Here is a 21,467-nt window from a genome sequence, read left to right on the forward strand (position 1 = left end):
GTTTGTTGGACCACCCATCCAAACAGAAGAGATCCAACAGGGTTTCTCTATTACCAGAAGCATTTGGTGTTGATAGCTGAAAATATGAGAATCATTTGATTGTTATAGAATAGCACTCAGAGAGTACAGAGGTGTTTGCCATCCTGAAGATAACTCTACCTGAACAGTAAACATGCTGCCAGAGAGGAAAAGCAAATTAAGTGGAACCTTTTCTAAACACAAACATAATTTTCCGAAATAAAACGCTGCCCATAAACAACTAACAGCTAATGTAATGATGCCAGGCTTTACCTGATACCAGTTCTGTAAACAGCCACAAAGGACTCTGAAAATAACATACAGCCACGCTCTCATTTGAGAACTGCTTGTCAGGGTTGCTTTCACAGAGAGAAAGCCAGCGTCAAGGTAGTGAATTCTCCCCTGCGCCGCGGGGCTCTCCACCAAGCAGACACTGTCAAGGGCTTAGCCCAGAGTTGCTGGCTGACAGCCAGGGGCTGGAGTGCCCATTTCCATTCCAATTCATAACATGACGAGCATAACACAACCCCAGAGATTTTAAAGGTAATCTGGCCAGTAGAGCATTGCTCTACCAAAGGGTGGTCTCTGAATCAATCACAGCCTTTGGCAAGTCTGTTGCCTTACAATTGAAAACAGACATGTTTTCCGTTCATTCTTTGGGTTACTACTGTTCAATGGTGATTTACAAGAGAGTGTGAGCTATGGCAATCTCTCACGCAACTTTAGATATTCCCTAAACAAATGCACATTTATAAATCTCCTTGCTGTAAAACAATGGCTTATAAGAAAAGAATATTTAAAGAGAAACCATCCTTAAAAAATGCCACGCAGCCATTCTCCAACATTCAGAAATACCGAGGCGTTGCTCTGCAAAACACAGTGCAAGTAACTTCAGCAGCAACAAAATACAGTGGTGCAGAACACACCTCTAAGTGGGAAAGCAGAACATGCTCTTCCTGTGTGGTGTTTCTGGGGGGCTCTCAATTTTGTCATTTCTATCCTAATTTTAAATACATTTAGAAGGCCTCCTCACAAGACAGCAACACAGTGTTTCTCAGTAGCAGGCTGTATTGAGTTACAAAATAAATATCACTAGAAGCAATATCATCAATAGCAGAAAACTTCTGTGTTCCATGTTGCTCTGTCATTTTAGACTGTTTTTGTCTATCAGCTCTGTGTTTTCAGCATTTATAGGTGTGATTTACACTTATTCTGGAAAGATACAGAGATTGTATAGACACTGTTGAAGTTTTAGTAGGGGGTGCAATCTGGAGTGCGTGTATGTATACATACATATATATATATATATATGAGAGACTACTTCATACTGGACAGAGTTTCATTTCCAGTCTTTCAAGGAAGACTTCTACGTACAATTGCAAATGTAGACTGCCAAAATTATCAGAAGTGGTTCCAGAACTCGGTCTCCACAGAACGGCCCAGTAGGAAGTGCATGTGTCTGGGTCAGACAGCAAGTTCTGTTAGGAATACAGGGGCTTGCCCATCTTCTCATCCTTTTGCCTGTGTTTGACTATTTCATCAGCAATTTTAAAAAGTGAGAGAGACCAGAAGCTGACAGGAGGAAAGAGTCCTTGTTACAAAGGAGAATTCATGTGTAGAAAGAAAATGAGGGATATTCTGAGGTGCTTGAGTTGTAATGATGAAACATACTGCAGTAGGTGCTCCCAATAAAGAATAAGGTTCACTTGCTAATATAAAAAAGCTCAAACAATCCAGTTTTATCATAAACTAAATTGTCATGCATACTTCTGTAACACTTCCTCAATAACAGCAACAAGTCCGTAGTATTGAAACGAACAGAACTCTGGTGGCTGAGGAAAACAATGGACTTAACAGCCTAACCTTGGAGTAGCTCAAGGAGCCTTTAACCACAGACATGCCCTTCCTGGTTTTGCCCCACTGTCCAGGCTTGGTAAACAAACCCTGAAAACCAAACTGAAAGCACCTGTGTTCTTCAGCATACCTTTAACCTAGTGGTATTTGCAGTCACGTTGAGCCAGCATTGAGGAAATACCTGAGAGGGCTTCCTTACCTATGCACCAGGAAGTATGGCCAACGGCATTTTTATTAACCTCAGTTTCAAAATAAACATTAAATTTTTATTTTTATTTTTTTAAAGATCTATCTGTGACACAATGGATGCAAATTAGGCCTGGAGCAGTTGCACACAATGTCCTGGGCCAGCAGGTGCTGGCAGCTATCAGCCTGCAGGGCACTGGGCACCTCTCTGGTGTTCTCATGACTCAGTTTGGCTCCTATCTGAAAACCTGAAAGCATTTGCTTAATGCCCTAATGCACGTGAGCGCTTTCTGTCAGCACGTCACTGCTAACTTGGGAACGTGTGGCTTGTATCTGCAAAGTAAGAGAGAAGAATGAGTCTGTCCAGCGACACAGCAACGAACTAATGCTGGGGCTGACCTGCAAAGCTGGGTATACATATGTCTGGTTTCATATTTCACGTATCAGTTCAGTGCATTAAAATCTCTTCCTATAGAGAGAAGTTTTAATCTTGTATTTTTTTTAAATTATACTCTTTTTGTTATGTGCATAATGTTATAAAAATGTGCCCATCATATTTTGATGAATTCTGAATATTACTTTATTAGCTCTTTTAAAGATGTAGGTGAGCTTTTGCAGAAGACTTTTAGCTTAGAGTGTTCTGATATGAAATAGGAATTAGTAAAAATAACAATTCTATGTTTTTATGTTCCTTTTGAATTAAATAACAATGGATAACTATACTACTTAATGTTTTCATTTTGTTTAGTTTCCACCTTCAAGTTACACCAGCGTGCAAAGCACGTGTATAGTGAAGCTGCCAGAGTGCTGGAATTTAAGAAGATATGCAACGAAGCACCTGCCAATGCAATCCAGCTGCTGGGAGAATTAATGAACCAGAGCTATATCAGCTGCAGGGAAATGTATGAATGCAGCTGTCCTGAACTGGATCGGCTGGTAGACATCTGCCTGTAAGTCTTGACCACAAGGAAGAGTAATCGCCTGTTGAGAATATTGTTTGAATTGATGAGAAAATATGACATCGTTGGCTATTGCAATTTTAAAATGAAAGTATTCTTGTCTCTTATTACAAAATTAATCTCCTGCAGGGACATTACATGGTCAATTGTTTCCCTGCTGACATCTGTGTAATACTTTCAGATGAAAGCTGCAGTTTATGGCTTTATTACTGACTTTGCTTTTGGATTGACTCATCATCACAAGTGTTATGTTAGGCTGTGTTGGCTATTCTTTTTTTAAAAAATGTAGAAGTCATAACTGGTTTTCTTAAAACATCATTTTAGTTGTTTTATTTGAACTCTCTTACTTTTTGTGTATTTCTTTAACCATGGGAATTCTAGAGAGTAAGTGAACTGTTCTACATTCCTAGGTTACCTTGAAATTGTAATGGTATATTGGGAAATGCTAAGGATTTTTTTTTCTTTTTACTTAGAAATTTTATCTACAGCACCAGATAGGTTGGAAAGCAGTTTACCATTTAAATGATGAGCATATTAACTATTACAATGTCTGACCCTGCTTCTACTCTCCACACTGTGTGTCTGAGCCTTCTCTACATTATTCAGTCTCTGTCCCTCTCCCAGCCTTGTTCTTTTAGGTGGGTTCCCTCACTCAGTTGGGCTGCAGTAAAACAAGACCTATGAACTCCAAAACATATACCTTGTCATTTTGTCCCTTCTTTTCCCCCTTTATTCCTCCCCAGTTTCATATCCTCTGGCCAGAATAAATGGAGTTTGAAAAGTGGAATGAAGTGAGCTGGAAATCACAGGTGGTTGCATGTAGCAGGCCATTATTTTCCTAACTCTTTTACAGTGGATGATGAGATCTGGTATAACCATGTGTTAACAACAGAGAAAGTGAAAATGAATACTTACTACTCACATTTAACGTAGTATTTCATCCATACCACAGCACTGGCATGAAAGGATATACACGTTTCAGCCCCTCAACTTCCATTTTTCTGGTACATTTAATCATGGGACAGACTTCTTGTGCTAACTTTGATCTAAATTCAGTGCCCGTAAAAAGAATTCAGTGGTTGGTAATTATTTTAACACAGGCATAGGGGAATAAATAGTTGCCCACCCAAGCCTTCCCACCACTATTTCATCCCTGCCACTGCCCCAGCCACCTCTCCTGGCTGCTTCCCTCATTCGATTCATCACAAATCCTGGTGGTGCCCACTTCATACTGCTGCTCACCTTTAACAGTTCTTGCTTCTCCTTGGAGAAGGGTGTGCATAGTTTGGGAAACTGGCCTAAGATAGAGCATTAAAAGGTTAAAGGTTATTGCCCTACCAGAAGGGAAATACAGTGTGCCTTAAGTGTTTGTAAACCTGAGGTCAAGGAACGTTGTTTCACTGTCTTTTCAGAAGTAGGGACTCTATAAAAAGTATAGAGTTCTTTTCTCTAAATCTTCGAGTCTTGAAGACGACAGAAACTGCCTCAGTTTGAAGTTAAAAAAAGGAAGGTTACAAAAATACTTTACCAGCTTTTTTTTTTTTTTGACTAGGAAATTAGTCTGGTTTATAACAAAAATATGAATTTTTATAAACTGGCAATGCCATATGCATTCTTACTTTTATAGTCATATGCATTCAGTAATACCCATTTACCAAGTTTGTAAATAGATACAGTATGATACAGATGATTATTTACTAAGCTAGGTTAGTCTCATTAATTTTGCAGACAAGATGGAATGGCTTCTAAGCCAGAAAACTACAAACTCAAAAACCAAATGCAAGACTTCTGGACATTCACAGATTATTTTGCATATGGGATACGCATGCTGTTTTGTGATAAAACACAGAGAAGCCCTAATAGCCATTGGACAGTCTGATAGTAATTTAACAATGTAATTTTTGCTCTTTCCCTTGGAAGCCAATCCTGTATGTAACTCGCAGGCCACATTCAGTTTACTGGATCACATAATGGAGTAAGCTACGACAGTCCCTCAGTTAGTGGGGTCATTCCAGCAAGGTTGTCCCAGCTACTCAAAGGGGAACCGTCTATCCACGTGCGAGAAGGGAGAGCTGTCTCCAGAGCCAGCTGAAGACAAAAACTATGCTCTCCTCAGTTTTGCAAAATCATGGGCTGCGAAGTCTTGATCCAGTGCCAGGTACCAGCAGCCTCTTCTGGGACCCCATTGACAGAGGAAAAACCCTGCAAATTAACATCTGCATTATTTTTAGTTACAGTAACTACCCAGCATTGATGCCTCGGTCGGAAGTACCCAATGACTGTGCCCTGCAGAAGCGACTAGCCATTTCAAGTGTCTGCACTTAGGGCATGCAGCTGGAGTCATACTAGAAGGGCTGGTTCTCAGAAATGCTGAGAGATAACTACCCTGTTTCAAGTAGAGGAAAACAAATAGGTATAAGCTAGTAAGTTTTATACTACAGCATAGAGTTACCTGTGCTACACTGAATAAGCTGGCATGGATGCTAGTAGCAGTGTCTTGCAGCATGAAGCTTAGCACTGGGATGGAAATTCTCTGTTTCTGATTTGTGCTGAGCTCTGTGCTTTCACAGCTAGGCAGCTGCTGCTCTCTGAGCTAGCTTGGGTATTGTGACACTAACTCATAGGCAGCAGCATAGACATAGCCACAGAACCAAAAGGAAAGGAGCACACAGGATTTTACTAAATTGAATTAAAATTAATCAGAGCGTTTCAGTTCCATGGACCAAAACATAAATAGTGAAGAAAAAAAGTGACGTGTGTGCCCATGTTTCTTCAGATTTCTAACTTGCCAACAGAAGCACCTATGGCTAGTATGATGAACGTAACTATGCTTCACAGTGGAGCAAAATAATTTTAATCGGTATTTTTAAATGATTGTAACTGTTCTATTATATTAATTGCACAAAGTAAATAAGTTATTAGTTCATTATTCCTTACAGTCTTGTCCCACTAAGAATATTTCTTAAGAAATATATCCTTCTTCAGAAGTTTCATATTCATGAAGGATTTTTCTAATGCTATGATTAGATTTGTAGAAGTGTATAGCTATTCAAGATGAATACAGCTTAATCCAGCATGTAAGTTTTGAAAACTATTGGGGAAAAAAAGCTTTAAACTTTTCTCGAGTTGTGCATTAAAAAACTAGGGCACGTAAAAATCACTAGTCACTCTAGGAAAACTTGGCTGATGTGATTATAGAAATGGCCAGGAACTACATAAATTACATTCTTTTCTTACAATGATATACAGCTGCCCTGTAACTTTAAAAAGCCCTTCCAAAAATACATTCCACAGAATTGCCCAAGTCTACTGCTGTTCTCTCCTTACAAGGTTTAAACTGTGAAGAATAATCTGCATATCCAGATGTTTTCTGTTTTGCCTAGATCTTTATGTTTTACTGTACAGCATCTGCCAAGAAAGAAAGGGATCCATACTTGCTGTGGTTTGTAGTGCTGAAAAGAGTAACCACCGGTTGGTCAGTATTTTATTTTTTGCAAAGACAAAAGACTTGTTCTTTCTCTAACCTTTCTCATGCTATTAATAGTTGTTTTACCTGTTAGCCTTTTAAAACACAAGAGGTTTACTAAACAGTTAAGGAACAAAACATTGGAACTGAGCTCCTGAATTCCTTAGGTACTTTCTCCCCGAGTCCCCAAATTTTACAAATAACTTTCATTCCCTTATTCTCCATATCTTGGGGGTATAAAACCCAACAATTTTTGTGTTACCAGCCATGCCCCTTACAGCTGAAGATGGCTGAATCCTCTCTGATCACTTTAAAATGCAATTTTTACATTACATCCAGGTACATTATGGTACAGAGACAACTCTGTGTTTTATCAAGACTCTTATCACTGATGATTTTCCTAAAGCTGCAAGGCCTGGACAGGTTCATGGTATAGTTTGAAAAATCAACAAACAAAAACCAATGAAAAAGTTTGCAGCTCCAAAAAAACTTAAAGATGTTACTCAAATGCATGCTAAGCTATGAAACAGAAGTATGCACCATACCACCACCCCCAATTTATATTTAAATCTCATGTTAATTCCATACTTTCTGAATAGCTGGTTCATAATTTTGAGAATTTCAAATTAACAATATTGCTGATTTTTTCATCTCTCACAACAGAACTATTTTCAAAATGTGGTACTGCAGTGTCTTACCTATCACTTCTATATACCAACTGTGCAACTTTCATTCTTGATCTTTCCATTCTTACTCATCTTTTCTTTGCTGTAGCATTCGTGTTTTCGCTCTCATTTACACACGCACACACACACTCACAATTCTCTCTTTATCCTGTGAATACGGGAACAAGGTATGTAAGCTCTTCAAGGAAATGACGAGCAGACCCCAAGACTCAGCACCAAGTGCCTCTTAACACTGGACTGTAGAGATACATTGCTTTTTTTTTTTTTCTTTTTTTTTTTTTTTTTTAAATGTGCTCCTTCTCACCCCGTTACTTGTGCTCATGGGTGCACTATAGCCCAGGTAGTGCACATACTCTCCCACATGTTAAATCCATGTCACTCACTGTGTAAGTGCTCTGTCTGCAAGACTGTCAAAAGAGTGACTCTCTGCTTACTGCTCTTTTCTTCATAAATGCATAATTTAGATGCTGGTGCACAAGAAGAGAGTGTTTGGCTATGAATCCCACTTTACCAGAAGAGTAAGTCCAAGCTTAGGACTGAATTGACTGAGACTTAATGAAAAAGAGTTTCAGACCTGTTCCAAAATCACTTCCTTGTGTTTGACCTAGATACTTCCCATGCGCCAACCACACCTCCAGTATCAGCAGAATTAGGTGCTCGCTGAAAGAATTCTTTCAATCTCAGATACCTAACTTTCAGGTGTTGCAGCACTGCCTGTCAAAATGCCAAGTTCCTCAGCATTACGCCCCGAGCACCTAATTGTATCACCACATATGAAACTGGTAGCCACAGTATTTTGAAACACAGTGACTTCAGCTCTGAAACAGGCACATTTTCTGCCTACTTTACACTTTATTTCAAATAAGTATTTTAAAATGACTCAGTAAAAATGAGGCATGAGCATGACCACAGAGAATTATGAAATCAATAAAAGGTTCAGAACAATTCTAAGGGGATTTCAGTTACCCACCAAAATAAAAGCCAGACACCATGTGAAATACAAAATTCTGACTGAGGTAACAGGCCAGATGAACACAGACAGTTGATTTACCACTTTGAAAATTGGATTGGGCTTTATGAAGTCAATGGGAATTTCCCTATTGATTGCAATTGAGACTGGATTGTATCTTGCTCATTTAGGAGGTTGCTCCATGGGCCAGAAACTACCAAAAATTGCATCAGAGAATGAGTGGCTTACAGGAATCATAAGTAAAATAAAACACCAACAGGAAATAAAGAAGGAACATAAAATCGAGTCAATATGCAGGGTGGCACTACACAGACACTGAAGAAAGTGTTTCTATTCAAGAAGATATGTAAGCATGTTTAGAATGAAACACATATGTAAATACTTGCTTGAAATACGACCTAAACTTCTTCTAACCCAGCAGTATACCAGACTCATTTAACATAAAATGTACATGCAAAAAATCACAACAGCCTACACTCAGAATGAGCTGTCATTTTCTAATATATTATTCGCATGATGCTCACTCTTCCTAAAACCCATTCTATGACTAGTAAGTCACAAATGCGTGGATATTGAAAACATCAAAAATACTTGTTGCAAATCTGATTAGACCTCTCATGAGGATTAAGATTTCAAATGAGTTTTCTAAACCATCCAAAAGAAATTCATTACATGGTATTTTCCTACTCTTTCTGAATCTAACTAAAGATAAGGAACACAGGCAAACAAAGTAATGAAAGTAATTCATCTAAATTCTAATGAGGTGGCATCTGAATCTTGCATGGTAACGACATGAGATTTGCTGTAGGACACTTCTAGCAGGCCAGTATCTTGAGGGTGGGAATGATTTTATCTTTTCATGTCTTTTCTTTATCATTGTTTTTTTCTCTTTGCCGCCATTATTAAAGGCATTTTGTTCTTTTGAGACTATATTCTTATTTTAGCTCTACTGCTGTAAGTCTGTTACGTTCATGTGGCTCCTTTAAAGATAGATACCTAGCTCTGTCCATTCAGCATAAACAGATGTTTGAGTGCAAAAGACTTTTTTCTTTCTTTTTTTCTTTAAAAAAAGTTTATGAACTCTCCTTTTATTGACCAGCACTCTCTGTAGTCCTGCAGAAGCCTGTGAATCTTCAGCATGTTTTAGATCTGCCCTGGAAGAATAGAGCTATTCATCTTTGCCACATTAGAAAATGGCTTGCATGCTTACATCCTGTGCAATTAGTTTATGAACCCTCTTGTTGTTTTTGTCATGTATTTCTGTTTTCACTTTTGATGTCTTATGAACGTTGCTAACACAATCCCTTTTCTTCTCCTGCTTTCTTCATCTCAGATGTACTGTGATCCTTAAAACAGTTGATGCTGAAGCACTGTAAAAGACAGTATCTTAGAATTGACAGAAATGACTACATTGCAGCTTAAAGTGACAGATTTTTTTCTGTACAAAATGGTAAATACAAATTGTTGGCATATATACAACCAAGTGAACTTCAGCAAGTCAGATAACACGGATGTATTTTGAGTTCAGTATTCACTAGTTTTCTATAGGTATTTAATATATGACAGATTACTCCCTTCTGGCTTATTTTTCTTTTTTTTTTTTTGTTTGTTTGTTTGTTTTAGGCAATTTGGGGCCGTTGGGTCACGTCTGACTGGAGCTGGATGGGGTGGCTGCACTGTGTCAATGGTGCCTACTGACAAGCTGAATACTTTCCTAAAAAATGTTAAAAAAGCTTATTACCAAAATGATGTCCAAAGGTTAGCATTGGAGAATAATAGTCTGTTTGCTACCAAACCTGGAAGAGGAGCTTTGGTTTTTGTTGAGGCCTAAAGAACATAAATTTTTTTAAAGAAACTATGTAGGGCATTTAGAACTGGCAGGACTTCCAATGCCACAGTAAATGAAAGCCTTCTCTGTTTTTTATTATAGTGAGCAGTTGCTATTATCAAAATACATTTCTGAAGAAGTGATTAAAAGAACACTAAGATCTATTTTTTCCCAATACTAAAAATAGATTTCAGTGTAAACATCGATTTACAAAAACCTATTGACACAGAAAACTGAAATTGAAATAAAGATGATGGTTTGTTATAGCAGATCTCTTTTCTTTTCCTTTTTCTGTCATGAAAGTAAGACCAGGTGGAGCAATGAACCATTTTATTGTAGGATAGGAACCTTGCAGTGTTTGCAGAGTGTTCAGTGCTTACTCACTTCAGCTACTGGATGTTGTTTTGTTTATAGAATCCTGTAAAGATGAAAGATCAAACTAAGGAATTGAACAAACCAAACAATGGAAGGACCTTGCTAAACATTACAAGTTTCATGCTAGTCTCAAATATGATTATTTCTGTTGCAACTAATGATAATATTGGAGGAGCACCTGCAAGCCAAGTAAATCATCAGGAGCACACTATGTTAAGCAGGAAAACATTCCTCCTAGCTATATTCTTCTGTAGCATGGTGCAAGGGTGACTTAATATGAAAGTTTTAGTGAAAATCAATGCTATCTGTGAGCTGTACGATACAACATACTCCCCTTACTAAATAAATGAACAAATAGTGAAACAAAGTTTGGGTCTGAGTTGTCCAAATACTGTATTTTAATTGTTAAATCCTAGTCGTGCATCTCTATATGGTGAATGAATTTGCATTTTCATGCAAGACTGTTACAAAGGATTAGATGTAACTCGTTCACCATGGTAAAAAAAAAAAATCTATAAGGAATAACTAAGGAGAGAATTCACTCAGTTGTACTAAGTAAAAGTTAAGTAGGTATGACCAAGAGTTAGTATCATTAACTTCTTTCTGACAAACTGCACTCTCTCCCCTACTTTATGCAGTGCCTAAGGAAGTTCCTAGCAGTCTCAAGATTGTAACTTCAATGCATTGAACTGTAACATCCACGATTCATAGCCCATCTCCTCAGTAGGAGAAAAGATTATGATTACCCAAAGAGATGACTGTACGTTAAGATACCCCAATAATATTCTAGCCGTGCTTCTAAGTACAAGATTAATTTCCTGTGCCCACACTAATTTGCGCTTCTCTGCCATCTACAATGAGAACTCAGGAGAAGTTTTGCTCATGTCATAACCCTTTTGGCCATAAAAGATATAACAAGATTTGTCCCTCTGCACATTTTTATGATGCTAAGCACATGTGGATGTCCAGATGTCTGCATCAAATTAGAGATCTCTCAGAAGAGATACTCTGGATATTACCCATGCTAATTCAGGCCAAATAGGAATTCTTAGAGGCTACTAATTCTGTGAGATGACTCTGCCAAATTTGAACACAGCCAGTTTAGACTGCCAGGTCTTTTCAGGAACGTCAGAGGGGACATATAATGGTAATATTATTGCTAGAGAACATTTTTTTGTATTTTGACAACCAAGAAAAATTGAACAGAGAATGCTGTAGATCAAGCAAATCAAGTAGTCAAGAGGAAAAGGACAGGGTCTGGACACAAAGGGGAGAAATGAAGAGACAGGATTTGGAGGGAAGACAGTTAAAAGATGTATTTGACAAGAGAAAAGCAAGGGATAAGGGAAACAGTAAAGAACGGGATCTAGAACTACAGAAAGGTTTAATCTCAAAACATTCACTAATACTATTGATGGAAATGTAGTATCTTGTAGCCTGTTTGTAATGTACAGCAGATGTGCTGTACGTGCAACCAAATCTGTAAACAGGACTCCAAAAATTAAATAACAATAGCTAAATATCTTCAAGAATTTTCAAATTAACCCCAGAGATTTTAAAGAAAAATAATGCCATGGCTTTATTATCACTGGTCTTAATAAATACAGTCCTTAGTTTGAGTGAGTCTCTCCTTATAATCCTGTCATAAAAGCAGCGTACTCCTTCATATATTTGAGTTGAACTTTAGTTCAGCTGTATTCGTGGAAGCTCTAACCAGTCTATGAGAAGAATAAAGATACTTTAGATTCATTTTTTCAAGTTGAACATATCACACAGTCATGGAACCTTCCCAAAAACATGCATGTAAGCTTTTGGGCTGCAGCACTTTTCAATGAATCTTATAAATGATATTCTCATAAACAAACTGGCACAATAATAAAAGAATAAAAACAAACGTTCTAAACTTCTGATTAATTTATTTCCTTTCCTTTTTTATTGCTTCATTTTTTTGCCATACTTTTGCTGTAATCTGCAAATAAAATTGTGACATAACTAATTGAAAGATTTATGGTATTCAGAGTATATAAATTAAAGTTGTTTTTTTTTTTTTAATTACCACTAGGACATAATTGTTTCTTTTTAAATAAATTTAAAAAAGAATGAATCAGTGTCTGTTTTTTATTATTATTTGCTTTTGAAGACATTTCTATACATTAGTAATAAATAAAAGAGCATGAGAACGATATACCAACAACGTGTAAAGTAAGCAGCAAGGACATTAGTAGCTACTTAACAACAAAGCAAGAAGGTTTAGGATAAGAATTTCTACATATAAAGCTCCAACATCTAAACGTGTTAAGTCTTTCCAGATCTGCATTTTAATAACTGTAATGCAGCAATGCTGCGTTAATTAATAACTGTAATGCATTTTAATAACTACTCTAACTGTATTTTCAGTCTAAATAAGCTACATCTTCTGCAACTAAAATAATGCGAATCAGTATACACACACACACAGAAAACTAACAACAAAAAACGTCAGAGACTATATGCAGAGGTGATGCATGCTTTAAGCACAAGCTGTGATTATCAGTGGAGTGTGATTTCATCTTACTATAACATCTGCCTGTAATTCATTCAATTGTGGGTTTAATCTTACTGTGCAGTAAATGGGTTCTAAACCTTTCCAAAAAGGATTTGGAATGGAGACACTCAGACATCTAAGTGCAACAACACTGCCTGGTGCCATATTAATACTCTGCATTATCTTAATCCCATTGACATGTACTTCTTCATCATGATAATGCAGTCAGCAAATATCTTGTATGTAGGAACATGTTCATGCTCCCAAATAGAAGGAGAGTAACTTTATCATTCACTTGATGGGAGGGGATCATGACTTTATGTTTGACTTTTGCTCTCTTGGACTCAGTATATACGAACACACGCACGTCAACCTAATATATAGTAATGACTTGCATAACACCTTCACAATCATTAGTTTCTAGATTAATATGATCTGAATGTCAACTTTTATTTTAGTAACTGCTGTATACTTACTCAGTGTAATCCTTCTGAAATTCCTCTCTGAGTCCATGCGTCTCTTTAATAACATCTTGATATGTCAGAGCAACTGCTGTGCTACAATTTCAGTCAAGTGAAAGGTTTGCATTTTCAGCTAAGAAGGAAATTTATTTGTGTACTAAATCCCAACTAGATATAGCAAAAGATAAACACAGAACAACATTCACAAGATCTATCTTGTTCTAAAAAGAGATACTATGCAAATCACTTCTGTTATGGAAAGATCTCAGGTAGTTCTTTCTGATCCTTGTGACTATGCTTCAGTGAGAAAAATGAACTACAAAGGACTTACATTGTACACATAGCATGAAAGCCAGACAAGCAAGGCTTGACATCACTAAACCTGTGAATCTCACAGCATATGATATTATATTTTAAATGCTAATTTTGAAATAGAAGCCTAGGTATTAGTAAGAGACTAGTTGACGTTGAGTCTGTGATACAGAAAGCAGTACAAGGACAACGTAAAACACTCATGCATATTGCTCCCTGTGATGCAGCCTAGTCTGACAGGTTTTCCCAGCTTACACAGGATGGGCAGTGAAAGCACTGCCATGCAAGCATTATTGCCATCACATTTGTGCTACCTCAGCTTTTCTATTCTTTGCTGAATGTTCTTCTAAGATTCAATAACACAAAATAAGCACAGATGACTAATTGTGTTCTTGATCTTCTCTCCTATGCTCTGCCCTCTTGTTTGGGACTTGGATCAAAGTAATTAACTACAAGTTAACGCTAGACCCCCCATCATAGCCTATAACAACAGCACAGCGTTTACCAGGAGACAGAATCTGCCCCTGTCCTGTCAAGAGTACCTCACCACCTCTGTAATGTCATCCACTTCAACGGGACTGCAATACTCACTCTAAGATAGTAAGACCATGTTGTAATCAATACACTGGGAATCTGGACAGATATTTTTCCCTCAGGCTAGCCACTCTCGTTTTACCACTAAAACCTGTAGATGAACATTTCCTAGAGCCACTCAAGTCTCTGCAAATCTGGCCATTGAGTTCAGCAGAACCTGGATTCCCCCCAGCTCATACTCCCTAGCAAACAGTTCATTCCATAGGATAACACGTAGTGTGAGTTTGCAAATAAGACTAACTTGCCCCCAATCTTAATTAAACAAAAACGTAATTAAGACATTAGTGCCAAATTCATGTGTAAGACTTACTAATGGAAAAACTGCAAAGGATTAAAAAAACAACAACAAAAAAAACAACCTTGAAGCTAACCAAATAAGAAGACACTAAGAAGCTTTTGAAAACTAATTGCCAAATAAAATGTTTGAGATTGATTCCCAGTAGCAGTGGTTCCTGCAGAAGCAACAAACAAGATGAGGATTTATACTGAAGTATTTGGTGTATTTATTGGATTCTAAGTCTAATGCGTTTAGAGAATTTCTGTTGTCTCCTAAGCTCTACTTTGTTGGGCAAAATCAGTCATTAATATTAAAAGAAAAAAAATCTCCCCACAAAAGCATGCCTTTCTGCAGTTGGTACATGGGGCTCAAATAACTCAATAAAGATTAGATATACTTCAAACTGAAATACACTAGTGCCCAAGCAGCTGTCTTCTTTCCACCCAAGCTATGTGTGATTCAGGGAGGCAATAAAAATATGTTCTATAAGCAAATGATCAAGAAAAGTGTGTTGTTTTTTTGTTTTTGTTTTGTTTTTATCCAAACTAATTGTTCAAGTACCACTGAAGCAGGTGTGTGTGAAACTCTTACTGCGGTATCTGATGATTATTACCGAAGGCCTTATTTTTGATGGATTTCATGTAACAAAGGGTTTTATTCATGTTGTTTTACGCTTTCTGTACTCTTACCTGTCCCTTATGTGACATACACATATTTAATATTGGCTAAGCTGCTCTGACTTTGAGTGTTGTGTGCGCGTTTCCACTGACAAGTATCAGTAGCAATAAAATTAAATCATTTGGATTAAATGTTTAAGAGTTTTCTGTTGTTTTTTCCCAGCGAACATCCATTCTTTCTTGTAACTTTTTCCTTCCTGTCCAGGTATCTGTCTAAAGAATTAAGACAACAGTTTTACAAGAACCTATCCCTGAGGAAGAATTTAGTGAGCCACTTTCAAGCAGTTTCAGAAATCATAGTTCTTAAGGAGGTCTAAACCTAATTTTATGACATTAGAAACATTTAGCTCTAACTTTCATAGCTGTGTTTAAAAGACGAACAGAAAACAGGAGCTAAAATCAGAACCAAAAGAGTCCAGCAAGGATTTACAGAACTTCTGCTGGATAAAGTTAAAGCTCCACAGTTGAATCACAAACTTCATCAGAGCCAAAGATAAGAAGAAATTTTGGAAGACAAAGGGTTAAAGATCAAGTGAAAAATACCTACTGAGCTGTTTTTAAAGTCAGTTGTAGTCAGGCATGGACTCTGTAAAGAGATATTCAGTTAAATTCCTGTGTAACTCTTGGTAGAGCAAATCCAACAGTATCAGCAACAGAACTGATGATAGGCTTTCAAAAGACTTTTCTCTCCCCCCCCTTCAGAAGTCCCTTTGAAAAAGTGAGAGGAAGCCTGTGAAGCTTTTGTTTCTGAAGATCTATAACTTGATGATGGTGAATGGGGAGAGAGTGGGGCACTGCTGGAACTGATTTTCAATGCTTCCTCTAGAGGGAATATGATGGCTAGTGTAAGCAGCTTCAGAAGTCGGACTTACAGGCCTCTCACTGTTGTTGAAAAATTCCAGAATTTATTGTCTTGTCTGAAATTCATAAGATATTTAACTTTCTTGATGATGACATTTCAGTGTGCTATCTTCAAGAAAGCTGATTTTTGTTAAGAACTTGTTAGGGGGTGCAGATTAAGCAGTCAGGCTCAGTCGCAAAGGCTGATCAGTTCACAGCACGAGTACTGCTGAGCACTGAGCTCCATGGGGCTGGATGGACAGGCTCCAGCACTTTCTAGAGAAATATCAGAAAACCAGTTGAAGCACTGAAGCACTGTTCCTCTAACCCATAGGCTGTCTGAAGATGCTACAGGAAATTCCTTTTCTATCATAAAACTCTTGATACTTTGAAAATAAGCTACTGCTTAGTTAGTGATAATAAATTGAGATTTCATGTCTGAAGATGATTTCTATGACGTGTCAGCTGGTTAAATAAAATTTTATGGACAGAAAAATGTAATGATTTATGGGATTTATTAGCACTACACTAAACTAGCAGCCTCACACAACCTTTTCTTGGTGGCATCCTTTCTCCCTGGGGTACAGGGCACAGTTTCGTTGTGAGGGCACGATGTGCCAAGAAATGCACATGAACTTACCATAGCATGCTGGAGCTGGAAGACTTGAGATGCCTGTGCACATTTTATACTTCTGTTCCGGCACAAAGAAAATGACTAAGGCATTGTAAGCTCTTTCAAGCAAGCCTAAGGGGTTGGGTTAAGAGAGTCTGAATCTCAACTATCTACTGTAGCTCCACTAATGAGATTTTTTCCCCCCCTACGTAGGTGGTCTTTAATTTCTTAAATGCAATTAGAATACAGTTGTTGCCTGATTTTTTTATTATTATTTTTGAAAGTGCCGACTACTGCACTTAGTTTCATAGTTACAACGTTTCCAGAATTGACTTCTGTGCTCCGCAGCCTATTTTCAGGAAACATTTTGTAAGAGGGATGATATTTGGAACTCTACTTTTATGGTTGCAAAGGCCTCTCTCTGCCTCTCTTTTTTTTTTTTTTTTTTTTTTCTTTTTTGCTTCCTTTGTTCATGAGGGGCCACTTTTAATTCCTAGATGTGCTTTTGGAGATAAGTTCCCTTCCTTTGAAATACATACTAGTAAAACAAAACATTAGAAATACTTTTTACGTCTTTAGACAAAATAAGGGATTTACTTTATGAGATTCTATGCTGTGTACTTTTAATGTACTGCTCAGAACATTAAGATATTTGTTCATTTCTAGTTTTTTTCTAGACATTTCATGACATGTTCATTAGATGCATTTTGCTCATTATGTAAAGGCATGAAAGACCATCTGGCTTATTCTGTTTTAGCTAAGTGAAATGGAGGGTTTTAGGCTTTTAATCAAACTACAAAAAATTTCAACATTTCCCCCCCCCCCCCTTTTCTTTTTAAGGATGACATAGATGTGCTGTGTAGTGTTTCCAGCTTCTAAGTTTTATTACAGTTTTGCTTTCTTGTGATTCATGAATTTATAACTCATACTTTCAAAAAAGAAAATGGAACATTTTTGCAAATCAACATCATGCATATTGCAAATTACAATAAACATGTCAGCAAAACTGGATATACTAACAGTTTATGGTGGCTAATTTGCTAATTTATTCTTTTTATATAAATGGACAAGTTACAACTGCCCATTGTGATCACATTAAAGGGAGAATGGTGTGGAAATTTCTGTTCTCAATCAACCCATAAAGAAGTGGACACAACTTATTTTTAGACAGAATTCTGCTCATAATGTGAACAGTCACCTAAAATCTGCTGAGAAAAACAATCAGTTTCACAAGAAGTCTAAAATTTTCCTTTTATCCCATTAGTCAGCTTAATAACAAGTTTTACAATTTTTTCCTTGTAAAGTTTGTAAAAAGAATTTGACAAATACAAAAATAACACACTGAAAAGTTGAAAATAACGTTTTCCATTCTTCAGTATTATGATTTGTTGAAGCCAGTGAAATTAAATTACTATGATACAGAACATGATACCTAAATACACTGATCTAATAGGAGTTGCCCTATTCTAACAAAAGCTGCAGAGGTTTGACAGTATTTTTTAAGTTGTGGTTTCCCTGTGCTGAATACCCTACCCTGAAAAGCAGCGGAAAAGTAGTTTTTCTTGAACATGTTGTGTTCAAGTGCTTCTTTATACAGAAAATCAAAATCCTGAGAATTCCCACCAGAAAATGTCTGAAAATGTTTACTCGAGTAAATCTTCATTAAAATCACCAAACGCTGTCTAGGTAGAACAATTTGATATACATCAGGAAAAGAATAGAATTGATTAGGAAATTGTTGATTCTGAAACCCCTTAGTTTAAGATATAAACACAAAAGGACTCTGAATATCTGTACTACACAACACATAAATCTTATGTACATTCAGAAAGATAAATGTGAGGCAGAAATATGTCCAAATTCAGAACAGACTCAAAACTTCCTTAAGATTTATAGATGTTTGGATCCAAAGAGGACAATTCAGGACCATAATAGAACCAAGTCTATATATATATAAAGTTCGAATCCAGATATGATAGGAGCTTCATTACATTTTGTGAGGTTTGATTTACATTTCTTGCTCAGCTTTATTCCCCTAAAATCTAACAGATGTAAAATAAAGTAACCAAGTTGAAGTGCAGTCTTACTTAAGACACTTTAAATCACATGTTAGGTTAAAGGAATAACAAGATGAAGAACCAATCAAATCTTGTTTCTGCATTTCTAAGTTTCTCTCTTTTGGGCAAACCACTTGCTGAGATTGTCTGCATTACTGTGGTCTGTCTCAGTCTAGAAAAAAGAAAACTGTCCCAGATATTGTGATCATAACAGAAAAAGGAAACAAACTAAATGGGTGAGACTTCAGTAAGGCATTCCTCTCCTCCTTGCCCCAGCTGATTTAAAACCAATTTGGCAAAAAGTTTCGAAGCAAGGTCTTAAAATAAAACACAGGTTGGGAGTCGAAAAGGATATGGTAGTTTGTAAACTTCAGTACGATCAGTTCTGCAAGTCAAGGAATATGGAACAGCATTATCAATTTTATGCTTCCTCAGATAGTAGGAGACCAAGGGACATTGGCCACCAAATCTGAGGAGCACACACTTGCATTCTGGATCTGAGCCAATATGAGAAGACTGTAAAAATGGGAGAAAAGTCAGTAAGGCATACTATTTGCAGACAGTTTGATAATAGAACAGAATAGAAACTTCTACACAGACTAAATATTTCTGCTGAGAATGTTTTGTTGAAAAAACCTTAGTTTTAAAGAAAATGTATAGTATATACTGGTGCTATCAGTATAAGGGGGGATCAGAATGTCTAACAAAGACTGGTGGCAATGATCTAATGTTATGGGAGATTTTTGTTCTTGATTTCAAACAGGAAAACTGCAGGAAACTAAAACATACATAAGACCAAATTCTTGGCATGGAACATAAACACCTGCAACTAAGCTTGAATTATTTCAAATCAATGCAGTATTTTATGCACAACAATTAAAAACAAAATAAAATAAAGTAAATCAAGGTGTGTGATAAATTAGTTCTATCAAGATACCTAGTAAATCCCATTTTAAACTGCAGTTTACCACATGGATGCTCTTACCTAATTAATTCTAGTGTAAGGCTAAAGTCTTTTCCTTTCGTTAACACTGAAAGATTTAAAATACAGTAGAAAGAAGAATTGAATAAAATCACATAAAACACATAAAAACAACCCAGCACAAATACAGTTAGTAAAAGAAAAGTATAACAAACACATCAGTATTCAAAGCCACTGATAGTATAATCTATACAATTTAAAGATAGCATTTATGTCTGATTTTGTCATTTTTTTAAACAAATCACACCTAAAATTACTGCAATTACAAATTGGAGGAGAAAAATCCCCTTCCTTTTTTTCCTTATTTTCTCCCTGCATTCCTCTGTATTCTGATGTTGCCTCTGTGTAGATAACTTTGTTGTGTAGAGCATTTTAGTAGTGTATTTCATAAACATTAACAGAAATGTGGCTCTTGTGAGTAAGCTACACTTACTACTCTCCTTTTAACATCAGAAGTGTGTAAAGCAAACCTCTGTTATGGTTTCAGATTCCTTTGGCATATCATTTGTATGTTCAGAATCTTCACTTATTTTTTCATCTGCCATATATTTCCTATCTTCAAGTAGGTCTTTGCTAACAAAAACAGAAAGATCATACTGTTTCATTTACTGGCCATACATCGATACTGCTGTCTTCCTATTGTTATGACATCCCTTTTCATCACATAGCATTTTCTTGGTACTGTAGGATACACATCATTCTTTCGGTGAAAGATGAATAAACCTATTCCTTAAGACACAAAAATGCATTTTTCACATGCATTTTTCCAGCCAAAAAGCTATGCAAACAGATATCACTGCAGGTAGTGAATCAGTTAATGAAAAATGGTGCTAAGAAGGCTATTTAATCCAGCTACTACATTATTAGAGGCATACTGATCTGTCAATTCATTGGAAATTAGACAACATCTTACTAATGCTGGCAATAAAACACAGATCCTTAGCTCTGCCTATCTCATGTGTTTTTAGAAGTGTATAATTAATAATCCTAGATTCCTAAGGTTGCACAAAATAGAGAGTAAATATCCAGTCTCACAAGGCTGATGCCCTTCTGCCTGCCTACTGAAGTAAAAAAATAAGCTATACAACACTGGAGAGTATTCAGCTTTGTGCAGTTTGAACAGGAAGCAGGCTAATGGGATTTTGACTGTGCACCATGTAGAAACATTATACTTCATGTAGTGCACACATACACACACACGTTGTCCAAGTGCAAGCCTGCTGTCTTGCAAAGTTCCCCTTGTAATTTTCTGTTGCAGTAATAAAGGAATAAAACAATTACTGAGCAAATAGTATATGTAAGAATGACATGCTGAATTTTTTTAGATAGATCTTCAATACCTTCAAGATCCTTTAGAATAGTTCTTAAGGAAGAATAAAGCCATTCGCTTCTTGAAGGTTTTTAAACAAACTAGCAGTTTTACAGTAAATTGTCAGGCATCCATGAAGGCAAAGCCAGATCTTAACTGGGCAAGTACATCTTAGCCACAGGTTATAAAACAGACACAGATGTACAAAACTATCAAGCCAGGAAAATGAAACTTTGGAAGAACAGTGAGAAAAGCTTTACATTTTTGCACAACAGGAAATCCACTGAACAAGAAGAATTACAAATAACCACTAACATGCCTTATTTGCCTTAAATACAAAAGCTCCTAAAATGAGAAATAACATAACCAAATAAGAATAACCACAAAGTGAAGAATTTTATTTAATTTAAAAAAAAAGAAAAAAGAAAACCTCTTTGAACACAGCAACTTAGTGCACAGAGAGGATGATGGAAGAGAAG

At 36.7% G+C, this 21,467-nt stretch overlaps 2 protein-coding genes across 16 annotated transcripts in view; one reads left to right on the forward strand and one right to left on the reverse strand.

Moving 5' to 3' along the window:
• GALK2 (galactokinase 2) overlaps positions 1 to 12,231 on the forward strand; it is a 56,232-nt gene extending 44,001 nt beyond the window's left edge. For all 5 annotated transcript variants that reach the window (XM_083850142.1, XM_083850144.1, XM_083850140.1 and 2 more), the window contains 2 exons: positions 2,807 to 3,008; positions 9,763 to 12,231. In XM_083850142.1, the coding sequence (XP_083706268.1) occupies positions 2,807 to 3,008; positions 9,763 to 9,970 (410 nt within the window). In that variant the 3' untranslated portion in view covers positions 9,971 to 12,231. The remainder of the gene's footprint in view (positions 1 to 2,806; positions 3,009 to 9,762) is intronic.
• FAM227B (family with sequence similarity 227 member B) overlaps positions 1 to 21,467 on the reverse strand; it is a 240,997-nt gene that overhangs the window by 21,928 nt on the left and 197,602 nt on the right. The gene's annotated exons all lie outside the window — the stretch shown is intronic.

This window comes from Anser anser, assembly GCF_964211835.1.
Source record: "Anser anser genome assembly, chromosome: 10".
NCBI classification, from domain to species: domain Eukaryota; kingdom Metazoa; phylum Chordata; class Aves; order Anseriformes; family Anatidae; genus Anser; species Anser anser.